This window comes from Elaeis guineensis, chromosome 3 (genome assembly GCF_000442705.2).
Source record: "Elaeis guineensis isolate ETL-2024a chromosome 3, EG11, whole genome shotgun sequence".
NCBI lineage: Eukaryota > Viridiplantae > Streptophyta > Magnoliopsida > Arecales > Arecaceae > Elaeis > Elaeis guineensis.
In genome coordinates, this window is record NC_025995.2 from 120,729,248 (window position 1) to 120,747,394 (window position 18,147).

Sequence of the window (18,147 nt, forward strand, 5' to 3'; positions counted from 1 at the left end):
GCTGACGTCATCATTTGATTGTTATGCTTCCTTGTCCATAAACACACTGAAAAGCAGACCAATATGGTTGCATCATGACCCTACCTTTCAGTTTCACCCAGGCAAAATTTCAAAGAGGCATGAGCCCTCTCATTTGCAACGCAGCTGGATCTAGCGGACAACCTGCGTCACCGTACCTCCATGAATCACTCATTAGCATCTTACCATAAATAAATACTGGACTTTTTTTTTTATGTAAATTAAATACCGGACCACCACAGAAAATATGGACAACAGATCATTTAAAAAGAGCCCATAGGGGTGGGTTATACATTACATCTGATCTACCGTCATTGTCTTACACATAACAGGAGATGAGCCTTCTCTCCCAATATGCTGTTCTTCAGAGCTTTTGGCTCAAGCCCTCTGGAGCCTCGGGCAGGACTGCACCATTATAATGACGCGCAATCTCATCAGATCACTTTTCTCAGCTTTTTGTTTACAGTGTCATATCAAGATGTTGAAATTTAATCTGTTCCAGCACACCGTTTCCCTCGAGTATATGGAGCACCTTTCCAAGCAATTATACACGAATTTGGAAGATTAGGAAAATGCACACCGTTCTTGTTAGCATAGTACCAGGCTGCAAGTTTTTGTTAACATTAACGCAGGATTACCTGGGACATTCGAGGCCTTGCATGAGGTTCATGTCTGATGCACAATGATGCTGCATACAACATGCAACAAGCCTCATGTTGAGAGTAGCAATTTCCCAATCGTGGGTCTACAAGCTCATCTATCGCACATTTATCCAATAAAGGGCGAGCCTGCTCAAACAAAGTATGAGCAATAAGAATACAGAGTAGATTTCTATGCTGATAGCTTGGCAAGTGCTACTGTGGGGCCAGTTTAAGGTAAGCGATTAACCCCCAATTTAAGTACCTAATCAGCATCATAAGGTCTAATTCAGGGCATATGATTTAACTTTTATTGTCCTTCTACGAAGATATAAATGCAGCATACAGCCTACCCATTCAGTGAGACACTGCTGATCCCTTGGACGGCTAATATCCACAGCTTTCCGTCCAGAAACAAGCTCCATCAGTACTACACCAAAGGAATACACGTCTGCCTTTTCTGTGATTTGTCCGCTCTGCGCATATTCTGGAGCCAGGTACCTATGAAATAAAGAATTATTTAGCTTCCTACCAATTATAATACGAATAGAATATGATTCTCATTCTAGTTGTACCCAAAGGTGCCAATCGCTCGTGTTTCCACACCCTGGTCTACATCAGGCTGCCATCTCGCCAAGCCAAAATCTCCAACCTTCAAAAATAGATGACCAATGTCAGATGCCTTATTGATCATTCCGTCCAAACACTGCACACTGAATTTAAAGGCATGCAGCAGTACATGGATCTTTTTAAATTAGCTTAACCTCGAATGAACTGCCATAAGATCCTGAGCAATAGATTAATGATGCAAAGAAGAGTTTGAACAAGAAAATCGGCAACTTTTTACATTTGTCAAGAAAAATAAATTGAAAATAGAATAACAAATACATAACCATATATGTGATACATAAGGCAGATATTCATCTTCTCATGTGAAAATCTCTTGCCAATCACAGATTCTGATAAAACATTCATAATAAGGGGTAGGCCGTAGGATACCATTTCCCCAGTACATAAACTGAGACATTGGCGCAAATAGAAGGATAGACCGTGATTATGGGCAGCCTCTTTTACTTGTTTCACTTGTCCTGTCTTACTTCAAAGCCGTTATGGTTGCCTAATATAAACTGCATTTGCAAGTTCTGGTGTATATGTTTCTATCATAAGCATTTGGTTTTTATAATGCCGTCTAATAAAAGCATATGTTAAAATTTCAGAGATGGTCTAACCTAATGCATATGAGATTGGTCCCTCATACCACTAAAGTGGTCAGGCTTCACTTATGACGTGCTTTAGCTAGGTTTGCATTATATCAAATGTCCAATCTATTTAAGCTTGAGTTTCGAAAAGAATGTTTTCCTGCTTCAAGGATGGTAGCAATGGCTTCTTGATGAGAAACCTGCTGGCTTGTATCATCATTTTAGGAAAAATAAGTGATTATGAATAGAGATGTACATGCGAGGGCCCAATAAGATGGAAGACCAAAATAAAAGAAAGAAAGGAGAAAGCCACCTAGATGTTTATTGTTATGGTTTTTTTCTCTATGAAAACAGTGCAGGGCTTCTGAGAAGAAAAATACTGCTGGTCAGTAGAAGAGCATAAAATAATGAGGCAAATGGAAGAAAGAATAAAAAAACTGAAGCCAAGCGAAGACAAAAATGAAGAAGAGGTTTGATGAGAGGTTCAGTAGTGACAATAATTGTGTGACCTTCTAATCTGAGAAGCATGTATATAAGTTCATTCATTATATAGAAATTTTTGAAAGATTAAAGTTCATCAAATATTTATAGGGAGAATGGCATATTGGCATTAGATAGGGAAAAAATAGTGAAACATAATCTTGTAGTGAAGTACCAAACTTAAATGCCCTGATCCAGATGGTTTAGGTTCTCCTTTAATTTCTAATGCACATAATTTTACGGTCTGAAGTTCAAAATGGTGGAGATTCGGGAGGCAGACTTTATACAAGTTTCATTTTTTTTCTATTTTTCTCCCCTTTTAACTGAAAGTTCTGGGAACTTATGCAGATCAGTTTCAACAAGCATTCAGCTATCGTCAATATGTTGAATTGATGAATGAAAAAGTGAGTCTACCATATACTCTAATACTCAAAATATAAATGCAAAGTAAATAGAGAATGATAGGCAGATTATCCTTATACAAACTAATGCCTCAGATTTCTCATGCATATTAACATGATAAAAGAAAAAAGCATCTATCTCTCGAAGGTAAGTTTGTTAGAGGAAAAATGTCCAGTCATTTACTTATGGTTGTACTATTCCATATACAAACACAAAAATGCATGCACAGCTTCATTCTAACATTGGAGTGACAAGAGTTATAATAGGACAGAGTGGTCCTCAATTATATACTTATGTGCCTTGTTAAGATTAAGGCGCTCTATAGCATTGCCACTACTTCTTGCACTCTGTTTATACAAACAAACAAAATCAAACCCTATGCAGAAAACATACTTGCTTTTTTTTTTTTTTTTGCTTTTAAAAATTGGTTTTTTTAAAATTTTTGAATGCAAAAATAATGGAAAAGTCGTTTTCAAATTATTTGGAAAAAAAAAATGATATAACAATCAATTACCACCCCACCTCTACCTCCCCCATCAATATCCATGCCACCACCAAGCCACAACTGCCGTCTATACCCACCACCACAACCCATCAGCCATTGCTGGTAGCCGCCATCATAATCTGTCACCATCACAACCCTTCAACAGTCACTCCCACCAACACTACCATGACAGCTGCTGCCACCAACAGGCCATCCAACACCATTGTCCCCACCGGTCTATGAGCGCTAGCACCATCATGGCCACAACTCAGGCCATCATCCCTCCATTGCCACTTGATAGATTTTATGGTGCAACCTGAGATGCAAAAGCAAGGACTCATTGTTTCATATAGGCCATTAAGCAGGACGAGATCCCATGAAGCAATGGGGCAGCTCCTTGCAGGAAGTAATTGCACTTCTTAAAACTAATTGTGCCCCAAACTCATTGCAACTTCAAGAACATCGCTGGGTTAAAAACCTCACTATCTGCTTCCAAGGTTGGACGCACTACTAGATATTTTTACTAGTTGAAGCATGCGCGATGCACGTAGAATATGGGAATGACCATAAGCAAAAATGAGCAGACAATAGACATTACTTGATTTTGTCTGAGAAAAGATAACAAAAATTACTTAAATTTAATAAAACATGGTTTGATTTTGTATAATTTAATGCATTATGAAATATGCAAAGAAACATATACCATCTTCTTTGTAAAAAAAAGACAGAAGTAAACAATCCAGTAGTTACGTTACACGAACAGCTTCAAATACTGGAAACTTTTAAGTAAACTCATGAATGGCCAAAGAACAAACAACTTCAAATACTGGGCAAAGGTAGAGCAAGTTGGTTGGTCTCTAGATATGAAGAGGCTGGATCTTCTCTAGCTTGTCTCTAAATTATAATGATCCAGCTGAAATCATATCAGCAGAATAAAATGGGGATCTTTTCCGGCTCATCTTTGAATTGAAGAGGTCCAGTTCAAATCACACATCATCAGTGTATCACGTGAGTAGTTGAAAAGCAAAACAAGCATAGATTATGGAACTACAATGCAAGTTAGCATTTTTTGACTCAATATCCTACCATACTTTGTCCTGAAAAATCTGCTCATAATTTTTTTAGTTGTAGAGCAAAGAAACTCTACCAAAAATAGCATCAAGAACTTAGCAATTCAAAAGAGATGTGAATGATTAACACACATCTAAAATTCCATGGCCATCAACCTTCATCTCATCACCACCAGCAAAAAAAAAAAAATTCTTTCCCTCATATCCTAATAGATTTTCATAATCACTACTCAAATTTTTATGTTATACAAATTACCAAAGATCACCTGATCAAATCAAAACAAGATTAAAAAACATCAAAGCTAATCATTTTATTGGTATAGAACATCATCGAGATAGGATAAACATCAAAGAAACTCATGGGTGCATGGCCTCATCCCTCTTCACCGACTTGGTGTGAGCCCTTTCTTAAAAGCAATGGCAAGTCTAGGGCATCACTTAAGGAAAGGCCCTTCTTTAGATGTCTTTAAATGCATTATATTTTACTTTATATAATGCACCTTTTATTATTGATTATTTTTTGAATAAAATCAATAGGTAACCCAGCTGAAAACAAACTGGGATCTACCCATTCTTGATTGATCAGGTTGTTGCCTCCCACATTAATTGCTTTCATTCCTTTGCAAAAAAAAAAAGAGAATTGATTATGTTAACTATATACTATATATGGTTAATTCTTATATATTCTTCTTTTTTAATTTTGATCTTATTTTCCTTACATTTTGAAAAGCATTTTACACAGCTGCATCAGATATCTTTAAAATCACGATATGTATGAAATCTTTTTAACAAAAAGTCATACATATGTATAAAATCATGAATATTGCATGATTATAATCCCATTGAGAGAGATTTTCAATAGTAACTTAAAATAATCTCCTACCAAATTTACCAGAGGAAATTGAAGGGAACACATAAATGGAAAAAAAATAAAAAAGTAAAGTTGCAAACCAAGAGAGAAGATGGGAGAAGAGGAAAGAGAGTTGGGCCCGCATACACCTGCAATGTTATCCTTCTTTCTAGCTGAAAAGTAAATAATAAATTGATATGTCCCTCCCTTCCCTTTCTGTTTCTCACCACATCATCCTCCCTCCCTTCTCTTCCTGTTCACAGCCCAACAACTTGAGACCAATGGTATGGATGAGGACGGACGTCAGCAAGGATGCACCCTTGCAGTTATCATCCGTGAAGAGGATATAGAGGAGGTCAATGATAGGGAGAGGGTGGCAGCTACGTATGTAGGTACGTATGTACAATGTAAGTATACGTGTGTATGTACATATGTATGTATGTACGTACATATTTATGTATATATGTATATGTATGTATGCACATATATGCATATATATGCATGTATGTATGTGTGTATATACTGGCTCAAATAAATACCAATTCCCAATCATCACTGTCACTTGATGCTTGTAAATAAGATTTGGTGGGTTACCCTAATAACACATGGAACAACAAAAGACCTGATTGAACAGCGTTCAATGTTATAGCCTCAGTAAGTTGGTTCCTTATGCTTCAAGTCATGGTGACAAATCCTCCTGCAACTGAATGCATATACATAATTTGAATTGGCACATGCAGATGGTCTTGCATAAACATATAATACAGGTCCATGTTTGAAAATCTCATGCTCATTTTGAACTCAAGCAACTTCTCATGCTTGATGCCACGTGGTTTCTTAAATTTTTATCATATATTGCACCCAGAGTTTTTCCAATATTGTGTATTAAACCTTTCTTTATCTCTATTTACAAATTGACCCAGATAAAGTTACTTATATTTGCAAGATGACCCTTCTGTTAAGCCTCCACCTCCCATATTAACCATGATCTCTAGTTAAGTTAAACAGAGGTAATAAAATGACTATCTTACCCTGGTTATTCTAAATCGGGATCCACTCTAAAGTAAAGAAAATAGGGTATATTTCTTTCTCCTTCCAACACCTTCAGCAGCATTGACATCGGTGCTGCCGCCCTCACCACCCTTATGCCAAACTGGACCCACAGCCATTGCCCCAACCGACCCTAGCCTCAGCATCCGCTCTATCTCTGCAACACCCTTGCTAGCACCCAGATCCTGTCCAGCACAGTGGAGAACATGAGGTTGAACATCGCCTGCTGAAACAGCAGCCCATTACACCTCTTCGCCTCCACCGCCGCATCGGTGCGTCCTCTTAATCATCATTGTGCTCAATGAAGAGGGCATGGTTGCAAGGCCACAGCTACTTCCAAATTATCAAAACCAGTACCACAACATCCGAAACAGGTAGCAAAAGGGAGTAGGGACGTGTCAGAGTTGACTGGGTTGCTGTTGCATGCCGCAGCCTCCTACAAGCCTAGCCCTTGCACAGTGAGGCAACAGAGGATGAAGATCCGATGGTTCAAGTCCATCACTAGGGTGAAGGTGATGGGGCTAGACAAGGAGTTCAACCAAAAGAGGCAAAGATTGGAAGGCTCCACCTCTCCTTTGACAGAGATTTGGAGGGAGGAGCTTGAGTTTGGGACTTCTGGAGGCAAGCTTGGTCAAATTGGGGACCTTGAATCGATGCCCTAGATACAGGGTGACCTTGGGCTATGGCTGGAGGGAAATGGAGGATCTTGTTTATGTCCTCTCCCATTTACTTTGGCAACATATTGGAGCTCCCAATAAACCATTTCTTCTTTATCTCCGATGACCATGGACGGTGGGGAAGGAAAGTGTGAACAGGGACAAAGATTGAGCAAGCATAGAAGAGGACCTGGGTGTAGAAAAGGAGGCAGGCAATGCCACAGTGGCTATGGGCTCACTGATGGCCTTGGAGAAGACATGGTGCCCCAGGGCACCCTCCTATCGAAGGCACTCATCTCTGCTTGCCGCAAGCAGAGAAGAAGAGAAAGGAACTCATGCATGGAGAAGAAAACAAAGGAACAGATCTATGGGGGTGGTTTTGATCACAAAAAAGAAAGTCCCCACTGATGCCAACAATGATAGCTTCTCTAGAGTTAACCCAAGGGCTATCTTGATATTGCTATCTAGGTCGATTTGCAAATAGAGATAAAGAAAGATCTAATAGATAGTATTGGCAAAATATACCTATAAGATCTTCATAGAATAAATGAAGAGAATTTAAGTGGGGGAGTGAGTAAAGAAGTCAAGACATAAATAACAATTGTATAATTTAGTTTCTCATGAAAATTTCAAAAGCAAAAGAATGATTAGACAAAAGTTAATGATTAAAATGTTATATGAAAAGAGATACTATTCAAAAGGATTGTGATAATGGAAATCGTGCAGGTAGCGGAGGTGGAGAGATTGTGGGAGGAAGCAAGAGATACTACAATGGTGAAATGCATTTTGTATTCAAAAACCATAGGCCCCAAAACAAGCAGATGCACGGAAATGATGAGATTTGCTGTTGTAAAAAGAACTCCAAGCCATCAAACTTATTTAAAGACAAACACAAATAAAAAACTGAAGGCAACTAAGTCAATTTGCGATGTCCACCCTAAACTGCTCTCATATTATGTGTCTGATTTTACAAAACAAATAAGCCAGGTAAGAAATGTGAAACATTTCAGCTTAGGCTCTAATCTAAATAGAGGAAACTGGGAAGTAAAAATTAAAGTAATGGTTAGTTTGTTTAATAGCACCAATTAAGGGAATAAAGCAGGCTAGTCATGGTTATATTTGTGGTTATGAAGGCATAAAATGTAGCAGAATTACATTAAGAGAAGTATAGGATCTTATTTTCCATTCTATGCAAAGTAAACCTTAACAAGTCAGGATAAATACAAATAAGAGCATGTTAAGTTTTTTAGACATGAAAAGAAAACTTGAGCAGGACAAGTACTTGTCCATGTAGTCAAAGACATATCTAGAGGCCATACAAAGGTGCAAGATGAAGAATACAATTTTTGGACTTGACAAAATATGGAGAATTTTCATAAAAGATGTTAATATTTAAATAGAAAAAATAAAGCTCTTCAAAAAAAAAAAAAGTTTGACTCATAAGACATTGTCAAAGTAACTAAAACAAAAGAATGTAAAAAAGATGATGAAAGGCTATACCATTGGTTCAAAATCATGGGTGACTAGAATGTTGTTTGACCTCATGTCGTGGTGGACAATGCAGCCCACCCTGCACTCTTCATGAAGGTATCTCAAACCTCGAGCTGCTCCGACTGCAATTGTTTGTCTAGCAGACCATTCCAAAGGCTTTTGATTACAACCTACAAAGATTTAAACAGTTAAGAATTATTTCCACTTAATGCTATTCAGTTCCTTGAATGGCCCTTCCTTGATGGCAGGCTGTGGTTTTGAGTTCTGCAAAACACAATTAGTGAGCACCTACACAAGGTGTCAAACCACAGTGGTGCTAGACATTCTGCATTCGCAGATGCCACATGGTGCCTTCTGATTTCCATTTTCCAGTGGAATGCTACTTTAAAGCCCACTGTCTAGGTTATATTGGTAAGATGGAAACAGATTAGGTATGTAGCCCCACATGATGCAGAACGCCTGTGCAGATGGCTCAGATGTTTAAAATGTGTACACAGACTAGCCGGCAGCCAGCTGGTGTATCTAAGCCTGAAAACAGGTACACATAATAACTATCTCATACAGGTGCTGCATGTTCAGGAGCAGCCAATGCTGCTACCCCAGATGAAGCTAACTAATTCCACTGTAGGATAACCAGATGACAAAAAGTGCCTGGTGGACCTTGCCTATAAATACCAGACAAAGCCCCATATTTGAAGACATCAGATTAAGTGTCAAAGTTTTGTTCTTCAGGTTAAAAAAAAAAATCTAAAATGGTCCAATGACATGGTTTGAACCTGATGAATTTTAATATTGAAAAGACTCATTTTTGTGAATAAAAGTTTGATGACCTAATCAAGATATAATTGCTACATTTTAAGAGGGAAGGCCTAAGACATCCAAATGAATTGAAAGAACTAAAAGTTTCCATATTAAACAACCATAAAAATCAGAGTAAATCAATAGCTTGAACTCTAATTGGTAGCTAAATACCATAAAGATGCAAATCCAGTGAACCATTGCAGATATATTCATAGACCAGCAACCTTCTCCTGTCTTCAACACATAAACCAATTAGCATCACAACATTGCGATGTTGTGCACAGCTTAAAACCTCCACCTCGGAGCAGAATTCAAGATCTCCTTGAGAGCTAGCCAGTTTGTTCTGCTTTACAGCAATGGCCTGACCATCAGGCAACATCCCTCTATAAACAAATCCAAAACCACCCTCAGCCAAGAAGTTTGCTCGGGCAAATCCACCTGTGGCAAGTTCCAGCTCAGCATAACTGAATCTTCTAGGAGGTTTTCCAAACACAGGTGCCCTGTGTTGACATATCGAACATAAAGGAGGTGGTCTTGGAGGTGCATTTCTAGGTAGTGAAATTGCTTCCCTAATATTTCCACTGAAATTGTTATCTGATTTATAGTTCAGGATATTGGTTCTTGCTTTGTCATCAAGTTCACAAAAATCCTCCAGTAAGACTTTGGCTGTGAAAATATGAGCTTTATCTTTGAATTTTTGACAAATTTCCTCAACTTGGTTGGAACGTGATCGAGCCGTGCTGAATATCTCAGACATTCCATACAGAGAACCTAAGGTTGTTGGACTTGAGCTTTCACTGTCAGACCCTGCGCTAGTTATATCCACTTCAAGAGTTGCTTTTGTGGTTACTAGTTCATTCTTAACACCACTGTTTGCTTCAGAAGCAAATAATTGTGAGGTCCCAGGATCTGAGCTTGATACTGATGATGTTCCAGCTTCAGTAGCAGGAGATGGTGTCCCAATTTCAGGACTACTTGTAGGAGTTACAGCTGGCCCTCGGATGGACTTAGGAGGAACCCTGGTTTGCTTTGAGTCTTTTCCAGGTGATTCGCCTTCCTCAGGAGGTGGTGGATAGCACGCTTGGGGCTCTGAATCAGGTGATCCTATCAGATTTAATCGTAGAACCTTAGGTTGATAGTGCTTCACAACAACAATGTTACATTGAAGTTCTTCCATGCACTTCTTTTTCTCATGCTTCAGCTGTCTGCATGTGAAGGTGAGTTGGAGACCTTTTGGGGTCAGAAATAAGAAGGATAACAGAATCGAAAATATACATGGCTCATCTAGCATGAAGAGTAACACTTAAAATAATAATAATAATAATAATAATAAGAATAATAATAATCAAACCTTGCAAAAATAAAATCCAATTTATAATCATTTAGGTGAATATAGACTGCTTGCCATGAAAATCAAGAAGAAAATATTCTACAAATTAATCATTACTTGTCCAAGACAACCCAGTTTGCTTGAGCTCGCTTGGATTCAGCAGCAACTACACCACAAGGTGATCCAGAAACAATCTTTATCTTGACACTTATCTGTAGACAAAAAGATGTATGTTAGTTAGCAAAGAGAAGTGAAAAGACAGTTAACATAAAAGTTGATGGATTAACCTTATTTGGATCATAAAAATCATGAAGTTGAAGCATCATTTGGGAACATAAGTCTGTGATATCTGAATTCCGCTCCAAAGCGGTCCTAAAAGATGACCTCCTGTGACCACTGGCACAGTCAGCCGCAAATCTTGGAAAACCCCATATTTTTCTACCTGAAGTGTAGGTTCAGCAAACTTAGTATTCCCCCGCAGAAAATGGGTCAGATACCACACAGTAGAGCCCCAGAAAGTAAGTAATTCTTTCTCCTTCATGAATGCTTTACCAGATAAACTATTATGCTTACATAGATATTCTCAAATCAGGGAAAAGACACATAATCGGACAAGAATCTTAAACCAAAAGAGCACTTCTAAAATACTAATTTTCTGGTAAATGACATTGAACATGTCAGTCATAAGAAACTGATTTTTTGAAATCTGGTTATCCCAGTATCTAGTACATGAACTCCTAGGCTACCTGTGGTCTCTAAAGCGTCAGAGAGGTATACAATCTGCTTAAAAATTAAGGAATTGTGGTATCAACTTGGATGCATAAGCATGCCATGATACCAAGCTTGAAATAGTCCTTGTAAACCAATTCACGGCCCATACCTGATTGAAGACTACTGCAAGTCCTTAGCTGTGATAAGGGAGGCTGAAAATAATCATTCCTCCAATATAGGATATTGTTTCTTGGTACCGATCATAACCCCACCAACCAAAAAAGTGGCTTTCTTGCTACATAATAACAAGCTTTCAACATCAAAAATATCAATAAATACTAACTGAGGCTCAGTCAAAAATATTGAAGTATAAGCTAATGATCATGCAAGTGATCTTTCTCTGAACAAGCAGTAAGTACACCAGCACACTATGAAAGCAACTGCAGTGGTTAGTTTAATAGAACGCAAGCAGTTATCAACCAGCAACGAAGAAAATAAACTAAAGGAAGCCAAACAAAGGATCGCATGGAATTTCTCCGGATGAAACATAACAGAAAGTTCAGAGAAATGGTACCTGAGCCGCGTGGTGGAAGCACAACCAATAGAGTGATACAACTACCAGGTTGAACAACATGGGTTAAAGCCCAGATAATAGCAGTTCTTGGGATTTCCTTTGAAGCCTTCACTGCTACCACAATCCTCTCATCGTGACCCTTATCAGTCTTTCCGAGATTCCGGTGCAGATTAGCATTCATCTCACCCATCCAATGCCAAGCCCAAAACTTCAACTAAACCCTCACCTTCATACCCACCTCACAGAACTAGGCCTCCCACCGTTAATAACAGAGGCAGTGAACCCAGAAGAAGAAAAAGAATAAACAGAGGCTTTAGAAAAATAAAACTTACGATCACTAGGACACCGATAGATCAAGTTAGATACAGATAAAAGAGACAAGAATTCACGGTCCTTATCACTATTTGCAGGGAATCACAAAAAAGATAAAGACTTGTCAACCCGATCATATGAAATGCCCAAGGTTTTTAACCCACCCGACCCCATAATCTCTCTCCCTTTAAGTTTCTTTTCCTTCCCTATCCCTTCTCGATGCCTTCGGGAACCATTAGAAGGCTATCCCTCAACACCCTTTTTTTTCCTTCCGATAATCCTGACATTCCAAGCATACAAAGATGTGCTTCTCTTCTTCTTCTTTCAAAGAAAGGTTCTTTTTCCGTCTATAGTTAGGAAAACAACAAAAGCTAGAGAGAATGAAACATTGTTCTGATGAGCGTACCATTACTTTTGCCAGAAAACGACAGGGAAAAGGGGAATCGGTGACCTTTCCACAGTAACAAACTCCTGATCCCCTTCAGACCAGATGGCCCAAAATCCTAGAAACCGCCAGACGAACATCTCCAGTACAGGGGAGAACAATGATCGCCTGTGGGGAAGAAAACAGAATAGATAGCAAGGAATCGATCGATCGATCGATTGATCAAATCACCGAAAATGACAAGAAAGTGCGAGAAAATAAGATCAAAAGAATCTTTGGTCAATCCCTTTTAACACAATCTCATCGACAACCCCACCCTCAAATAAAGCTCAAGAAAGCCTAAAACTGTTGCTCAAATGCACTCGAATCCGGGACGACTCGGTCCATAGAAAGAAATCTTTTGACGTTTTATCCGAATAACCTCTTGAATCCTTGAAGAAATTTAAAGACCTAAACCTAATTCTGTAGCAAAGAATAGAACAAAAGACAACTTGGTTCAACAGCATTGCATGACGACCTTTCAGCAAATCTTCGTTTCTCCGAAGCCAGAAGAATCAAAATGCAGCACGGAAAAAGGAGCCAGATCTATCAAATCGAAATTGAGATCGCTAGGAAAACAAGAAGTAAACCCTAGCCCTAGAAAAGAAAAAGGGGAAGAGGAAAAGGCGATCGACACGAAGAAAGCGAAGAGAGAGAGGGTATATTCGCTTCCCTTCTTCCCCAGCTTCATGTTCCCTCTCCGCACCGCCATCCGGCAGCTATTGCTCCAAAATACCCCTCTTTTCCTCCATTCCCCGCAACTAACCCTTCTCCTCGTACGACATCGCGCGGCGTCGGTGCAACGCGGAATGCCCCATCTCACACCGTGAGTTATAAAAATTTAAAATGCCAACCGTCCGATGTGGGACTTTGAAAACGGCCTGCCTTTGGTGGCTATGAATGTAAATAGGTGATGAATGGGGTTCTAATGAAGAGAGCGTTTTAAACTGGGATTCTGGTTGGTGGGGACAGGAAAGAGCATGGTGGGCCAGCAAATGGAACGGACCGGACCGGTCCGGACGTGACGGTCCCCCCCCCCAGCCGCGGTCATTCTTTTGCTGTCCTCGGTGTGGTCGGGTGGACCACCGGACCGGGCCTCGCGAAGGACTGCTGCCGTCTGAGCCGGGCTGATACCGTCAGGACGGTGTGTTCCTGACGGTGTCCGACCCAACCCCAACGTCTCGAGAACGGCGATTGCAACGGCGCGGTTTGATGGAAACGTAGCCGGACCCGGGATCCAAATTCGTGGTTTTTTCTTTTAATTAAAAAAATCGGAATTCGAGAGTTTCCGAATGGATGGACAAATACTAAAATAGATCATATTAAGCCATTTTAAATTTTTTATATCAGTATATTGGTTTATAATATTTTAAATGTAGAAGAACAATGTATGAGCTTATGTTAATCTGATTTACTGTCAAACATTGCTATGAAAAGCCAGCATGTATTGCATCATCATGTGATATGTATTGAAGAGTTCAGGATTTGAAATACAAAACACTTTGGCAACCAGATTTGGATTTTGAGAATTACAGGATTTGGGTTTTGAAAAGGATAAATGATTTGGATGTTTTGTGGCTTCTTGAAAAATAGAAGCAACATTTTTTATTATCTTATAGAATTGAGGTCGAAGAATTGTCGACGTCTTGAAATGATAAGTTGTCTTCGAACTGTTAATTGAACAACTGTTTAAATTTTGAACCCCAAGTACCACAAGCCAGATATGAGAAAAAATCTTCTCATCAAGAATATCTCCGACATATTGTATAAAACTTAGTATATTTTGGATCTTTTTCCCTGTTTAATAGGTTGAAGGCCAAACTATTAACAAAAAGATCCTAATTCCTTCTTGCTAGTCAATTATTCCTCTCTCTCTCTCTATATATATAAGTATTTTTTAAATTTTAATTATTTTATATCATAAAATTTTAATTATTTGCATGCTTTTTACGGTGCAGAATCAATTTATTAAGGCATTTGCATGTGCGAAATTACAAAGTGGTGTACGTCAACTAATGGCTAAAAGTGAAGATCTATTTGATTTTTTTAAAAAAAATAACTCTTTCTTCACCAAGCTTGTGGCAGAGTTAGGCTGCAACGGAACAATACTGATGATATATTTGGAATCAAAATTAGGATGGGAAAGAAATGATCATATTTTTTAGATGTTTGATTTGAAACTAAAATTGAAATCGAAAATAAAATAAAATTTAAAAATTAGAGAAGATTCGAAATTGGATTTTGAAGGATTGATATATTCTTGTTTATTTTTTAAAATAAAAAAAGAAATAGCTGACTTGCCCTTTCAAAAGATTCACTGCTCCAATATTGAATAATCTAGTTCATGTAAAGATATCGATGTGAACGTTGCGCGAACATTCTTTTCTATTGAAATTAAAAGTGGTCACAAGACTACAGGTTAAATTTAATTTGTGTTGTACAGGATATTGATATAAGTGAACAATAATGAAAAAAGTAGCAAAATATGGAAAAGGCCGTTCGTTTACAAATGTAGCAAGATAGCTCAAGATCTCTGTCGACAGATATATCCTCTATGGATTGGGTTTTAGCATTCTACATCGACCAATAAAAACAAAGGATCATTAGATTCTAGAAATGAAAATTGACTCGATATCACAGCAAAAGAAAGAAAAGAGCCAACCATGTGACTTGGATAATTTAGAGCATGCATTGTAGCCTGTAGGAGCGACAATCATGGGCTTTTTCAACAGGACTTCCATTCTATCTTGGCCCAAGGGCACCTTTAACCTAAGTGTTTTAGGACCATAACTTGGCTTCATCAAGCTAAACCTTGCCTGACACATGCAACGCAAAGTGCTAAATTACCTATTTCTGGTAGAATATTTACTTGTTTTACCAGGGGCATGGAGTTCAAATACTGCTTGAAGGTTTAAAAAAAGGTAGCAACCAAAAAACAAAAAGAAAAGAAAAAAAAAAATGAAGGCTCAGCTTGATCCAACTGAAGCATATGAGTGATGCCTCATAGTTGTATCCTTCGCATGGAGGGAGTCATTTTTCTTCATGCCTACTAACCATTGGATCATCCACTACTTCAGATATATGCAAGCATATAAAAGAGTTTGGAGTGTTTTGAGATTTATATAGAGAATGATCCACCCGTGGATAGATGAGAAGGAGGATGAATTCTTCTTTGGCACAAAGGATGCAATCATAATCCTCCAACCCAATCTACATGAGAAGCCTCCAGCCACTGCATAACCCCCATTTCTTTGATCAGGTTTCTAGCCAACTCATTAAAGCAATCTATAAGATAACTCAAATCTAAAAGACTAGAGGCTAGAGCCAACCAAACCCAACTTAAACCGTGTTTGCTCTGGAATTCTGAGGGTTAGGGTTAGCCTATGAACGTTCTGAGGTGAAGTTTGAGAAGCATGTGTGGGGTATTTTCGTAAGCTCCCCGGTTAGCCTGATGACCCATACGAATTTCAAAAGGTCATAAAATAATCTATTCACATCACTAGCCCTTTTGTTGGTTTCCGTGCTAGTACCAGCCTTTGGTTAAGCGGTCACTCCATGATAGACAGTGGAGGATGGCAGACCAAACAATGACAGCCCTTTTCAACAAGAAATTTTGAGACTAGTTGGCATTTGCGTCCTAGAATGACATTATGGATGGGACGTGCTGGATGGTTAGATGTGAAGTTATATTTGTAGTAGTCCTACCAATTATTACTAGATCTTATCATCATGGTGTTCCGGTCATGTCAAGTTTGGCAAATTTTTTAAGAACAAGAATATCAACTCGCTGAGCTAATACTAATGATCGGTCATTTAAAAATAATTCTAACTTATTATTGTCTTTATAATACAATTTTGAATATTAAAATTATAAATTTTTAATATTAAAAATAAAAAAATAGAAATATAAAAAAAAGCCTGTCATTAGCTATCTGATGAACTAGAGTGTTAACAAAATTGGCACTTCAAAAAGTGTAGGAGTGCCAAAAATCTGATAAAATTTTGATCTTGTTTTATTTATTTATTTATTTATTTAATAAATTGGTACTCAATATATATTTCTATAAATACTATAATTAGTTCCAAACTAGCGAACGATTCCAAAAGGTTTTAGTATCCATTAAAATCTCATTTTATAGTATCAAGCTGAAGGAAGGATTCAATTCATCTTTTAGTTTTCTTTATTTGAATGAAAGGGAGATGGAGATAGTCAGCCGAATCTTATTAAAGGTATAAAAAATTAAAGTGGAGAAGAGAAAGTTCTTCAAATATTATATTACAGTCTTATAGATGAAACAAAGCAGAAGAAAATAAAAAGAAGAAAACAAACTTAGCTCATAGAAAGTTGGCGAGAGGATGTAGACAACTTGTAGAAATATCTATTTATAGGAGTGCTCAAAGAATCAACCTTCAAATAAATTATTTAGGATGTTTCTAACCTTCAACTAAACTCTTCCAAATTTTGATAAAAGACTATATTTATATAAGAAAGACCTGTCATCAAAAAGTCTTTCAAGACCACAATCACAATAAACAAATGTTTGTTTAAAAAAATCTGAACTTTTTGTTCTCTCCAATATATATCAACTCAATAGTTGCGAGTGGCATAAGAACAACTAGCATAATTTTTTCTAAAAAGTTCTCAAACTTTAGAAGAAGATACATAAATCCAAAAAAAAATAAGAATGAAGCATCATACGGACCGAGAATTAAAATCTCCTATGCTAAAATCTCCATATGCCCTTGGATAAAATCTCCATACGTGTCTTTTATTAATCACGATAGGAAACAATTAATTATAAAAAAAAACTTCTAATATCTCATCCTTCTATCTCTATAATAAGAATAAAATTATAAAACCTAAATCCTAACAATATAACAGAAAAAAACTAACAGAGAGTTAGAACTATCCCTTAGATATTTTTTCATTTAAAAATAAAAGGCAAGGGGCATATATAAGTAATTTTTGTTCAGTTTGATAAGAACTATATTTATTATTTTTGTTGGTTTAAACTATTTATATTCTATCTTTATCTCACTTTTCATTTGTTTGTGTTTATTTTTACTGCTTCTTTCAGTATTTTAATAGGACGTGACTTCACCATCTAACATCCCCAAAATCAAAGAAAAGTGGAAGTAAGAGAAAAAGGTAGATGTCGACTTGCTTATTGCATGCAATCAGATGCATTGGATTCGAAGTGGAAGTAAGAGAAAAATGTAGTATACCATCTTTGGGGTCGACTGCTTATTGCATGCAATCAGATGCATCCATCTGAATTCTCATGGAGTTTACTCTCAATCTTTTTTTTTTTTTAGTTTCCTCTCAATCATTTCTCTGATATTTAAGAGGTGTTTGGTGAGGAGAGTGGGGTTCCGGAATCGAAATCGGAATGGATGATTTTCATTCCAATCGTTTGGTTGGGAGGAGTCCCATTCCAATTTGATTCCGGAGTGGAATGGGAATGGCTTAATCTATATAGAACTCAATCCCTATTCTCCTATATAGATTCAATTTTTCATTCTAATTCCGATTCCGATCTCGATTTCGATCACGAACCAAACGCTTCGAGAGATTTGCCATTTCGATTCCGATTTCAAATCATTTCGATTTCTATTCCTATTTTAATTTTGATTGCAAATCAAACACCCCTTTGATT

General features: G+C 37.6%; 1 protein-coding gene across 2 annotated transcripts; it reads right to left on the reverse strand.

Moving 5' to 3' along the window:
• Positions 1 to 264: 264 nt before the first annotated feature.
• LOC105040487 (inactive protein kinase SELMODRAFT_444075) lies at positions 265 to 13,149 on the reverse strand. Of its 2 annotated transcripts, none has more exons than XM_010917037.4 (9): positions 11,755 to 13,149; positions 10,757 to 10,911; positions 10,587 to 10,681; positions 9,311 to 10,344; positions 8,348 to 8,508; positions 1,232 to 1,308; positions 1,010 to 1,157; positions 657 to 806; positions 265 to 550 (listed from the first exon to the last, which is right to left on the reverse strand). In XM_010917037.4, exons 1-9 carry the CDS (start codon positions 11,942 to 11,944, stop codon positions 479 to 481), a joined length of 2,082 nt encoding a protein of 693 aa, XP_010915339.2. In that variant the 5' UTR covers positions 11,945 to 13,149; the 3' UTR covers positions 265 to 478. The 2 variants fall into 2 exon arrangements, with proteins under 2 accessions (XP_010915339.2, XP_029119028.2); XM_029263195.2 differs by lacking the exon at positions 11,755 to 13,149 and adding an exon at positions 11,350 to 11,746.
• Positions 13,150 to 18,147: the final 4,998 nt, after the last annotated feature.